This window comes from Topomyia yanbarensis, chromosome 1 (genome assembly GCF_030247195.1).
Source record: "Topomyia yanbarensis strain Yona2022 chromosome 1, ASM3024719v1, whole genome shotgun sequence".
NCBI lineage: Eukaryota > Metazoa > Arthropoda > Insecta > Diptera > Culicidae > Topomyia > Topomyia yanbarensis.
The window spans coordinates 155,851,757-155,865,337 of NC_080670.1; the positions used below are offsets into that span (position 1 = coordinate 155,851,757).

General features: G+C 40.4%; 1 protein-coding gene across 3 annotated transcripts in view; it reads right to left on the reverse strand.

The window, feature by feature from the left end:
* Positions 1-7,420: 7,420 nt before the first annotated feature.
* LOC131678613 (histone acetyltransferase p300) overlaps positions 7,421-13,581 on the reverse strand; it is a 49,340-nt gene continuing 43,179 nt past the window's right edge. For all 3 annotated transcript variants that reach the window (XM_058958844.1, XM_058958836.1, XM_058958854.1), the window contains exons 14-15: positions 11,257-11,529; positions 7,421-11,188 (exon numbers count right to left, since the gene is read on the reverse strand). In XM_058958844.1, the coding sequence (XP_058814827.1) occupies positions 10,499-11,188; positions 11,257-11,529 (963 nt within the window). In that variant the 3' untranslated portion in view covers positions 7,421-10,498. The remainder of the gene's footprint in view (positions 11,189-11,256; positions 11,530-13,581) is intronic.

Here is a 13,581-nt window from a genome sequence, read left to right on the forward strand (position 1 = left end):
GACAATAGTTTTGTGCACAACCTAGTTCCGCGAAGCCCCTCCGATTACCCAGTAGCAAGCCGACCCGGAGATCACAGTATCCACGGTCTCTTGCTCTGTGAGCTTGTTCGGGAGTATCTGTCGCAGAAGAGATATTAATTTCCAGAAACATACAACCGATCGGCACAAAAGCATAGCATAGGATTTCTATGACGACAACCCATTCATTTGAGACAAAGTTTATGAAGATTGACCCAGCAATCTCCGAGAAATCGATTTGAGTTTAATAATTTTATGGATATTAATCTCGAAACTTCCATAACCGTCTATATGCTAGTTAATGTTTCCAAAGAGATTTTGAAGGGCCGTTAGTGAACTAGAACTGCAAATCCAAGCAATTGAGCTCACAATTTCTCAAAATTTGCACCATTTTACACTAATTGCTGATACGTTGAAATCTGGATTTTCTGCCTGATTATACTCATCACCCTGTAATTCGAGAACTTGATATCGGATATACAAAAAAGTTTGTGAAAATCGGTTCAGGCATTTCCGAAAAACCGAGTACACACATATGGATACATATCTACATACCAACAGACATATACACAAGGGGCAGCAGGGACAGAAGGACAGGAGTTTAAGGATTTTATGAACGTGTCCACTGGAAAACAGACCGAGAAAGAATGACCGGAATGGTGAGAATGAAGAAACTGTGAAAATGCATCTTTTTATCGATCGATCGATGAGAGGGAGATGTGACGATCTGCTTATAGGAGACATTGGGGGTCGATTGGTCAATTGGGTATTGGAGGCTGTGGCGATGATCACGATACTGTTGGGAATATGTGATGACATCATCACAGTTCCTCGATGGCGGAGTGGTTAACGCACCCAACTAGAGGCTGCGAGATCGCAGGTTCGATTCCTGCTTGAGGGCATATCTTTTCTCAGTGTTTCCAATAAAAAGGTGAATTTTCACAGTTTCTTCATTCTCACCATTCCGGCCAGTCTTTCTCTGTCTGTTATCCAGTGGAAACGTTCATAAAAATTTTTGAAAAAAGAAAAAAAGACACATTCAAAACAAGTGATATAGGAGTTTAAGGCTTAAAGAACTCTTGCGCGTCTTACTAGGATATATAGGTGGGGTAAGACAATGTTGTGCTCTGCCTAACCTCTATAAAAAGCCATCTAAAAGTAGCTCCGTCGAAGTCAGTGCCGCTTCCCCTAAGGTTTTATCCGAGACTTTATCATAAAATACCCTAACCCGACTGGAGTGCCAACCGGCATATTAGGATCGATACCAGTTAGATCCCAATTACGGTATACTGGCGGCAGAATACGGATGTAAATAAAGATCTCATCAATATTGATCCACTGATCGACAACCACGCCTTAACACTACCCTAATAAGGTGAGACTTCCCCGAAACGGCCAGTCGGCTAGTTCTACTCGCTGCCACCTGTTCCATTAAAACTTTGGAAGGTCTCTAAGTAAGTTCGAAATCTGGCATCTTAGCCGGTGAAATTAGGCGGCTCAGTTGAACGTCCTGACTAGCGCCGGTCCGACTCTGAACGCGGTACCCAGTGAAGGACCGCGTCAACCCTCGCATGCTTGCAAAGCTAACCATGGGGTCATATAAGGGTGACTACTTACTACGGGCGTAGACAGCGGTTTGGAGTTGAGACCCAAAAAGTATGAAAGGAGACAAAAACAACAAATATTTTAAAAAAAATCTAACGTAGCAAGTGTGGTGAACTCGTTGCTGTTCGAGCTGAAGAAGGATCCATTGAGCAAGAGTTCGACCTATCGGGAACTCGTGGTAGAAACGGTGGGAGGAGAAGCGAACGTAAGTTTTAGTTCAAGAATCGGTGGTTGAGTGCAGGAATCTGGACGAGATCACAACAGAAGACGAAGTGAGGAGCGCACTAATAGAGCAATGTAACTTTGACAGGGACATCGCAGTGGTTCGTCTCCAACAAAAAAAAAATGCTGACAGGGACGGGGAACAAACGACGCGCGTATCCGTCTTGCAGAGTGTATCTTTCAGTACAGTCAACGGTTATTTTGGGCAGCTCAATTTTTTTCTCGGTTTTCTTATGTAGGTTCGGTTTGTACACAACCTTCGATTAATATTTTTTTATCAGCCCCAATAAGAATTTAATCTGACTAATATAGATGATCACCGGTCAATACGTACTGAAAATTCGCTGCGTCTGTTTTTATGAAACTAATTTCAAGTTCCGTTATTGCTAACCAGCCCGTGTATCAGGGGCCCTATTCTCACAGTCACGTTACTTAGTGACTAGAAGGAATTTTTGTTCTAGTCACTGGGTGACGTGACTGTGAGAATAGGGCCCCAGGTTAACAATTCTTTGTATTTCTCTTCAATGGTCGTTATTATCACTCGCATACGTGTATTTTACAAATCATCCGATACGTAAAATAGGAAATACTTTTCTTGATTTATAATATATCGAGCCATCATAAATCTTTGTCTATACAACGTGTTGTCACTTGGTAGTTTTCAACACAATAAATATATCATAGAGAAGGAATTGCGAAATATGTCTGAAGACTGTCGCAATAAATAGTGTTCCGTCCCATTATGCAGATAAGATTAGCTTTTCTAGGCAATACTTCCATGGTCGGCTGTATGGAGTTCAAATTTCTTTTGTTTGGAAAACATAGGATAGGGGAGCCCGGGGCTAGTTGGCGGTTGGGATAAGTTGGCGGAATCCCTTTTTCTCGGTTTATATTAGACATATAGCGCTGCCTCTTCTTGTGTACCTCAAGTTATGTGAAACCCGTTATCCAATGTGGTTTTGTTGCAAAACGATTTGTTTGGTGGAAGTTGTGGGTGATATTGTGTTTTCGAGCATACCAAGTAAATTTTCTAAATTTTAAATACTTTGCGTTATTTAGGGTGATTATCAATCTTTTTCCCGAATGATTATATTTTTCGATAGCGTGTGAAAAGAGCATTCAGTATACGTATAGATATTACATCTATTCACAAACAAGTTATTTTTTAAAAAGTTTTTAATAAAATATGCGGTTGGGGTAAGTTGGCGGTGCTGCACGCGGGGCAAGTTGGCGGTACTATTTACAGTGCAAAAAAGTCATCAATTTTTTTTCTGTAATTCACGCCAAAGTAAGAAAATATTTTTCTTGTGTATCTCGCCAATGTAGGAGATATTTATTCCGACCAATTGCATGAAAAATTTCGAAAGTTTGCTTTTGAATATTGAGTACGCGTCAATGTCAAAATGCTAAGGTATTGAAACTGAAATATAATAGCAAATGTCGGTTAATATACAGTTTTCTGAAAGACATTCAGCACGTTCCAAAAGGACCCTTGAAGTAATAGAATCTCTATTGATTGCTTAGTTTTTGGTGTATACACACATACCGCCAACTTACCCCGGGGCCGGGGTAAGTTGGCGGGTTTTCCTCGTCTCATATTTTTGTCTCTAAAAATGGAGACAATGCATTAAACACTTCTAAAAAAATCAGAGATGTTGCCAAGAGTCTGCTCTTTCATGCCGCGTGTTCTATTTTGCAAGATCTACCTACATCAAAGCGATAAAAATTGAAAACTGAAAACACCGCCAACTAGCCCCGGTCTCCCCTACTCTCGACAGCCGGCTACCCATAGTTTAAAAAGAACCAAAAATTATCAAGTTCTTTTCTTTTTCGAGTGATCGTGTACTCGAAAACCAACTAAACTACTACCTAATAAACCATGCTTTACAGGTCGCATCGCTTGCTTGGAGCGAATCCTAGACCTTATACCCTTCCAAACCACCAACTCCGCGACACCTATGGAAGAGTCTGAGTCTTCCTTCCGTTAAGTAGGTGGAGCATCAACACTTGCCGTCTACCTTATCCTTTATCCTTCCCCGCGAACGACGGAGATAGAGGCGGCCGGCAATGATGGCTATCATGCTATTGAGGTTTTAATATGGGTCGGATTGGTATGAATTCCTACTTAGCACTTCCTAAGCAACACTTACTAGATAATCAGTAGTCAAACATGATGAAGTCGGTGTGCAGTCCGCCAAAATCATCGTCACAACGCAACGCAACTCACGTCACACGTTGCGCAGAATAAGGTCGTGATTACACCCAAGTTTGAATAGGTGTAGCACCGACTGTAGTATACTGTCAAAAACAAAAATGCCATAAGACAAAGTCGTACTATTATAAATATACCACAAAGTATAGATCTAAAATATCGTTTGGGGCAATAAAAGTAAAATCGGCAACAATGTAAATGGGACAGATAAGCGATCGTGGGCAATTAACTTATGTGCTTCATCAGAATTACGCACTATTTACACACCTATCCGATCCGTTTCAGTGTCGGTTCAGTTCCGTGCACGGACACCAATATTCTTTCATAAAAATCAAATGCGAGCCTTCACACTTGTCCGGCACGACACCGTCCGTATTTGAATTGTATAACAGAATATTAACGTCCGTGCACGGTACTGAACCGTCACTGAAACGGATCGCAAAGGTGTAAATTTGGCTTTAGAGAGGCTCAAACGAAGTACGGGAGTGTTACCTTACGACAGTAAATCAAAACAAATTTTGTTTATCGTTCGAAGAATTTTTGAACGACTCTCATGTTCTAATCGGTCATATTAAGGGTGATGATCTCCAAAGGAGTCAACGACCCGCTGAATTTCCACTAGCTAAAAACAAACATGACACATAGGCCATTATACCCCTCGTATTTACATTTAATTATTCATGCCGCAACTTTTTTTTTACTTATGTATCGTGTTAGTTTTGTGAACTGCGAAAAAAATGCAGAGTTATTCTCCTTTAGTTAGTCCTGCTTGCATTATCCAATGCAGTTTGGTTGCAGTCCGAAAGAAAGTTGCATGTGGCAATATAATTAAAAACAAGTGCGTGTTTTTACCACGAACGGGGATTTTCTTTCCACTGGTTCTGGGCTCGATTAATATTTTGCAGCAGGAATTGATTAACGCAAACCGGCAGATTTTTTTATATAATTACTTTTTTATTTTTCCATAAGTTTACTTTATACATTCAAATATAGTTTTTTTCTGCGTTTTCATTATCATTTTTCTGTTCATTTTCATCCTTTTTTATTATCAATAATGAATAGTATGCTTGCCCTCAATAATTGTTTATAATATACTTCCTAGTTTGTTTTTACTAATCACTAAAAAAACACTATCGATCGCATCCATTTTTTTCGCCGAGTGGTTCAGATGCAGGTGACCTACGCGGTGTTTTAGTTTATATTTTAAGCAGCACTGTCTTATATATTTATTTTTGTTTATTTTTATTTCAAAGCATATCCGCTTATGATTTTTATTTTATTTTACTTCATTACTTAAATAAGAGACGTCTATAGTTCAACATTGCGCTTTACAAATGATGTGTGTACGTGGAAGTGAATGTGTTTGCAAGTGTGTATCTGTGAGTGAGTTTGTGGTGCTTAAAATAAATTATACACATTCATCTTACATCCACTGAATGCGGGTGCAGTTATTGGTGTATGTGTTGGTGTGTGCAAATGACATTATATATACGTCTATACGAGTGAGGGAGAAAACATGGTCTGCGCCTAGTGCTCTGCCAGTGGATGCCGTTTATGATAATAATTTTCTCAAGTAAAAACAGATTATTTTTTCACATTTCAGCATAGCTTAACATTTAACTCGTATAATCGTTCAGATGTGTGTTTGTTTGAATTTTATGTTCAAAATGGATTTCGTTTCGTCTAGCTGGGTTCATTCTGGTTTACCTTAAAAGTCTAGAATAAATTAAAGACAAAACACGAAATACAGCAACCGTTTTCAGCGTTTTTCTACTATTTTTTTCTGTACACTTTTCATGTATCTTAAGGATTCTCATTTAATAAAAAAAAATATCCTGGTTGCACCTTCTTCCTAGAGTATCGCATGCATTGTTTTACGATTTTTTTTTTCATTTTTAATTATCTATCGTATATGAATGATTCACCCTTAACAGTTAGATTTTTTCTTCCTTTGTAGATTTCATTACCTATTTTCATTTTCATTCACAATTGCAGTTTTCGGTAAAAATATTTTTTGCCTTCCACCTTCTTCACTTGTATTTCCTAAGTGGGAACACTGATTCAATAATTTCTAGTTCCATATTTAATATTCTTGGAATATTTATATTGATTTATTTACAAATACAAACTTAATTAAGTCGCACACACACGGCTGCCGCCTTTATTTTTCTTTTATGTTTTGAGGAAACGGAAAACCGTTAGCTTGATACTTTGTATGAACCTTGATTTGCACTAGAACGGAGGAGGGAGTTTCCTCCTTCTATTTTCTTCCTTAATTAAAAATTAGTTAAATATATTAATACTTCAAGACAAGTTTTTTGTTTTACAATAGAGAACCATTATATTGATATTTTTCTTTATAACTCCTGTCGTTTTTTTTACACTCAACTAGATTAAATTACACATCTTTTAGATGGTGCAGTTAAAAAATCTGAATTTGCTTATTTACAGCGGACGTGTACTTGTTTCCTGAGCGCCGGTCCTGCAAACGAGACAGAACGCTTGAAACGGTCCCAGAGAAAGCCACTTCCCTGCCGATCAAGCCTCTCTGTCATGTTTGTTTGTCAAAACAGAATCGAATCTCGTTCAGGTCAGCAACTGAATTTCTACTACATTCAAATACCTGCACATACAGTATTTCCGGGCGTGAATGCTGGTTGAGATTCCCAGTCGCTACTGTTGGTTCACTTTCCCGGAACCCGCGATTCAAAGAGACAGACACACATGCCTAATTTACACATCATCACTATTTTTTTTAATTTTCTTGGAGATCTTAGCATGTTCTACTTTCGCTGGTAAGGAATCATACTAATTGTTGGTTTGGTAAAATAAAAACAAACCAAATCAAAGAACGCGCATTATGTACAGAATTTTTACAGGTTTCACTGAGCTTTGAAGCAGTTTGTTCAAATAAAGTAATCGTAGTAAAAAAAAATTAACAGTCAACCGGACAAGAAACAGGCAAAACAACAATCCTCAACCAGCGAGCACAAAAGGAAACATTATTTTCCGTTGATATATCTACAACACTCGCACGTGTTGTCCCTTAACACAAACAGAAACACAGCCATTCTTCCCGTAAAAATAGTGTCCTTTTGGTTTCGAGGGATTTTGGTTGCTTTTCCTTTTCCGCTCCAGTGATCGGGCGTGAAAACCATATACGATGCTGATGTCGAACAATTGAACAAAATATACTTGTTTAAATATTCATATTTCATTTGCAAAGTTGGAAGGAATCCGTTTCAATAGTTAGCTAAATTGGCTGCTTGAAACGAGCTCGACAGATATCAAAATCTAGCTTTAGGATCGTTTTGACCTACTTGTTCGAAAGAGTTTGCAATCGATTCTTAGCGTAGAGGGTAATTATAGGGCAAACGTAAACGACCTTTTTGGCCGAGACTCGATTAAATGGCGACTGGTTTATGATAACAATACCTTACCACGTTACACCTTCTGATGTCAAGGTTGAAAAATGTTACGATTCTTATTCGTTAGCGAATTTGCCAAAACTTTTTCATAATAGAATCATTTAACAAAGTCATTTGCACCAACGTGTCTGTGGGCTATTGGTAGCCCTCTGCCAGAATCCAAACAAAATAAACTTTGTGAGTGCGATGCTTTCGTTTAATTAAGCATATCTGCGTATACCCAAATACTCTGTTTACCAAAATCGAATGTTAGACAACTGTTAGAATGGGACTGAATTGTCTGTCGATTCGACGATCAAAACTGCGTTTGTTTCCATATAAAAGTGAGCAAGATCCTTGTTAATGAAGGACGGATACATTGGGAAGCTGTGACGCGAATTTAAAGGTTTTAAGAACAGCAAGCGATAACATCAAGTGGTTAAAACTATCTGAACAAAAAAAATCATGAAGAAGAGGGTAAATATCAACAGATGACTGATATGACGAAGAGCATTCGAGAGGGAAAAGATTTTACACACTGAAGACACTTGTTCAGAATCTACAACCAGAAGTTGGACACGGTACCCGAAGGGTGTGTTTTAAACCTTTGAAACTTGCTTATGCGAGGACTAATTACACTCATTACAAGCGTTAGATGCACGAGGGTAAAAAGAAGTGTCCCCAAAAATCCGCGTGTTAAAGCAATAGTCCTGCTCATTGGATATAAAAATCGTGTTCAACGGATATCCAGTTGTACACTGGCCAGCCATGCAAACGAATTTTTTAACGAGATTTGAGACAATATTATTAGCTGGCGTCAAATAACTGCGAGCGTCTTGCGCTCAATTTGTTGGTGTACATTCTTAAGTTATTGAAGAAAGTCAGCTTGAAGTATACAAAGCATTAACATATTCTCTGAATTCCTATCTCCTACAGTTCAGTCCAAGGAAACAATCCATTCTGAAGAGGCAGACTAGTAAAGATTAATTTTTTGAATAAAACAACGTGTACACAGTTTCTTAATTAGACAGTCTTTACAACCACAAAGTTTCGTTGGGTTTCGCCAGAAATAAATTCATCCAATCATGGCATGTTATCCTCTGTAACTGCCAGTCTAGAGTTTAAAAACCCCATGAACTAAATTATATCTTTCATTCGAGTAGCAACAGAAAAGTTATTTCGTACCAATTGCTTGAAGTGGATTTTTAACTCTTTCAAATCGCTTACTCCGTGCCAACTATGAAAGAGTCTGATGGGTCGACGCCCTTCCGTTAAGAAGTTCAAAGCATTAAAACTTCCTTTTTAGCCTTTAGTTTGCACCTGCGCAAACAATGAAAAAGGGGGCGGCCGGCAATGGTGATTATCATGCTGTTGAGGATTTCATTTAGATCGGACCAGCATCAACTCCTAAGTACCATTTTAAGCTACTCTTATTATAGATAATCAGCTGACTAATAGAAATCAGTATGTAAACCGCGAACACCACACATCACAACAGAGCAAATGTCGAATTAGTAAAAGCTTTATGCAAACAATGAGACTTGCTAAACAGTCCTTAAGCGAAGTACTAATGACACTAAAAGGTATCGTTTTATCTCGTATGCCGAATTATACATTTTCTATGGTATTTCAAAACTGCCTTTCTCTTCAAATTTAGCATTATCAATTACTGAAACTTCTACCTTGAAAACATTTTCACTCATGCGCGTTGTTTCCTGATTTTAATAAATACCATTTTAGCAAAATCGTGAAACTGAGTTAGACTCTAGTCGCTGTCAGTTCATGCAGCAGTTGGACGCTGATGCAGTTTCGCTTAAAACCGGATAATTTCCTCCCCGCAAAGATTAAATTAACTAACCATTTCGATAGATTACCTTTCTCACTTCCGAACCACAAGCACGTAACGTAAAACAACACAATGTTACTACGAATGTTTGAAAAAAAAAATATAATCTATACACGGAAAAATGCAACGATTTTCAAGTGTTCCGATAAAATAAGAAAAATAATCTAAACTTAACAGAAAAATGTTTACCGTCTTCAAATTTTGTATAAAATCAATACTAGTTTTGCTTTATTAATAGGTACACTACTATGTTAACGCGATTTTCTTTAATATGTTTGTTACTTGCTTAAGGAAATAGTACTGCGCAATTACTTTTTGTGTGTGTGTGTTCAACTACCACTATGAGTGTTATTTTGATGTTTTATTTTCCCTATCTATTTACACTAATAACTCTCCTTCGTCTTCTTTCACAAAGAATCACTTTTTTTCCACGTTTTCATATTTTTTTCGTAACAAATCGAAACAACATCGGTTTGCTTTACATTCAGATCCTAACTAAAGAGAAGAGAATCCTCCCCAATGACCTGCCTGGTATTTTCGGAGGCAGTGGGAAACAGATATACTCCCTTCCCCGACCATATTTCATATTACAATCACTAATAGTAATAGTCTAAACTTACACGTTAGCCTTTAGTTATGTTTTTTTTTCTTTTCCTCTTTACATCATGTCCTTTACTTAAAACTAGTACTGCATTTTGCATGTTCTGCTTCGCTATTTCGCTCGCACGCTGCTCTTGTGTGTGGTTAATAAATACTTGAGGTGAACTACTGTGTTGACTTGGCCCTAAATCGGACTACGTAAGCTTAACACGCACACAAAGTGCCGCAGGGGAAGGGAAACGGACGAAAGTGGTGTTAGCAAAATGGCGAACTGAAAGTAAACGTGATAGTTTTACGTTTTCCGAGTGCACCACGAATGTATTGCAACAGCTAGCTTAGTGATTGCACTCATCACTAATAATCAACATAATTTTCACTGTTTGCTTTTAGTCTACTAACATTGGACAATAGGGTACCTATTTACAACGTATTTTCCCTATTTACACATTGGTTTATAGCGGTCTCAGTTTGGTTCACGCTCGGTCAATGATTGTTTGTTACCTGGTATATAGATGAGTAATAAGGCTTGTTCTCCATCATTCTTGAGTCTCACAGAGTTAGAAGGGGTTCCTAATACACATGATACTACTACAACTGCTCGACAAATTTGGTGAGTTGATCTTGAGCGGTTAGTGGACTGGTATCATTGGGACCTCCGCCACCACCACCGCCCATTTGATTGGGATCGCCGGGGCCCCCAACGCCTCCGGGTCCACCGCCGACGCCGATAGGTGACTGATGTGGATGCATGTGATTGTGCATTTCACCCCCAGGTCCGGAAGGTACCGGGGAATGGGAAGGCAAATGGTGCGGCGATGGTTGTGCCCGGGGCGACGCCGATGGTTGTGCCCGCGGTGAAGGAACTGCTCGTGGAGAAGGTTGAGGCTGGGGTGATCGAATCGGAGGGGGTGATCGTACGGTTTGCATCAGTTGCTGTTGCATCGTATGTTGGGGCGTTGGCGGGCCCATCACACCACCTGGTTGGCCGCCGGGACCCTGCTGTAACTGCTGCGATAGTACGTTCACTCCTACACCGGCTCCTTGCTGTTGTGGGTTTGGTTTCAGCCCTTGCTGCATGTATTGCTGCTGATCAGGGAACATTCCACCCTGACTATAGCCACCGACACCCATCTGCTGCTGAGGTCGTGGTCGCTGTTGATAAGGTGGCGCTGGCTGCATGTTTCCTCCGGTCATTGCCAGCTGTCGTTGAAGCATCATCTGTTGCTGCTGCTGTTGTTGTTGCTGTTGCTGCTGTTTATACCACATCTGTTGTTGAATCTACCCAACAAAGAAATGAAGGTTGTAACCACTGCAGATAATTATCTTGTGAGTTGAGCATGACTTACCGGCAACTGCATTTGTGGGTTACCACCAGGTTTGCCTCCACCGGCCATTCCCTGTACACCTCCTTGCAGTCGATTCGGTACCATAGGGTTACCGCCAGCAGCCGGATTGTATGACATACCACCAGGTATTTGTCCGGGACCTTGCTGTTGTCCCTGGACGACACCGGCACCCGCATGCTGCATCACATTATGTGACTGTTGCTGCTGCTGTTGTTGTTGCTGCTGCTGCTGCTGGCTCATACCTCCCTGGTTTTGGTTCTGCTGATTTTGGGCCTGGAAGGGGAAAAAAGCAATGTTAAAGCAAGAACAAGATTGTATTCAAATTCGACGGGTTGCTTCAATTTTTAGTTTCTACCAACATATAGGAATGAAATTCTTTGTTATATTATTATAAGGTTTAACCATAAATACTTTAGGAAAACCGTTGTCATAAAATAATTTATTTCTACAGTAAAAGCTACATTTAGGAAAGCATCGTAGAATATTCAAACTGACTTTTCTCCATTACAGTACATTGCGACGAGGTCGAATGAGTTATCCAAAAATAACCAGCAAATTTCGCGCCTCGGTAAATCCCGGTACCTCTCGACCACCTCAAAAACGTCGTAGTGAGAATGGACCTGATCTGAGCGATATTCTTTATGGTTGAAAGCTAGTCGATAATAGCAAAACCGTTACGGTTCCCCACCTCATTTGCTATTGTTCTGGTTGTATCTTTCCCGCTTTCATCTCAGCGTTAGCAAGGTGAAAAAATATTCAAAAAAGAACTAAATTGCAACGAGAATATAAAGGTTATTCTGCTTGTTAAAACGACATTGACTTCAGCACTTTGAACTTCATATTCTTCGAAGTTGGAGTTCGCCCAAAGTACCGTTATACAGCTCTTAACCCTGACACATGACCGCAACGCTTACCCGCAACCCAGCGCACCAATGGCCCTACCTAAGACTCCGCAACGATTGGCAATACTACTATACTAAGCGACACCATCTCGATCCCCCGCCACAGTCGAGTCTTTACCGCCATCGTTCAGCAGTCCTGTGTGTGAGTGGAGAAGGGGTCTTCAAAGACCCCATTCTCGGCAAGTACATAATATACAAATTGTAACGATACAGCGGCTGGACCGTTTCACGCTTCTAGTTTACCGTCTGACTCTCGCCGTAAGCTACTACCGTTCCGCTACTGCTGTCCGTATAACACCATCAAGGTTCAACGCATATTGGGGCGTGCCACAATTCGTATTATGGAAGCCCTTGATTCCCCGCCACAATCGAGCCAGTGCAGAGAGCGATCGTCAGTCGTTCCGGTCCTATGTGCGGGATGGGTTAAAGGGTCTTCCAACCCGCCACAAATGTCAAGTATTTTAAGCGCTAATGTGTTCTTCCAGTAATGTGCATTTTCTTCCGATATTTTGGGATCAGATGTCAACAATTTCTCTCGTCGACTACGATTGTCGTTTTCTGGGCGCGACACAGTTGATTCAGGATGCCTCGAAACCCTCACTACAGTCGACCAAACGACCGTCAGCCGTTCCGATACGATAGGACTTTCCAACGCGCTCAAAACGACATGGCTTTGTTCTCAAATTCATCGGGCAGTTATTTGCTCGCTCCCTCGGGTTGCTTTTCTGGCGTCATCGCCTTGACCAAGAATTGGCTCGACAACTGTACTGCCAGGTGTTTGGTTGCCACTGAGACCACGAGCCCGGCTGACCAATGATGAGCGATGGGCGAGCCCCGAGCAAGTGGCTATCAGTAAAACTTGCCGATCTTAATCTGTTACTGTGTGTCGTTTATTTTTCACCTGATCCGTGATTCCAGCCTGATCGATGTTCATCTTTCCTCCATTTCTTTCATCATCTCGATCGCCGGCCCGACTGATGATATTGTCATACTGGACAACTTCAGCGTATCTGGGGCTTGATGGTGTGCCAAGCAAGTAACCGATTTCTACAATTGGATATCGAAAAATCAATTGAATTTGCGTCGTTAATGCTGCCATGCTTGCAGAAAATTCTTGAACCACTTCGAAGAGTCTCACTCACGACTGGAACATTCCTTTCATGCTGGAAACCAGCCCACATGTTAACAGTTCATAAAAAGGGAAGCAAATCGAACATTAATAACTATCAGGGAATCACGGCCAACACGATCTACAACGGCCAACCTGCTCTCATTCACAACATATGCACACGATAGATTGCATTCCGATGCTATTTACATTGATCTATCTTCGACCTTCGTCAAGATCAATCATGATATCGCAATAGCGAAGCTGGACAAACTCGGGATTCATGGACAGTTTCTGCACTGGTTTCATTCCTAC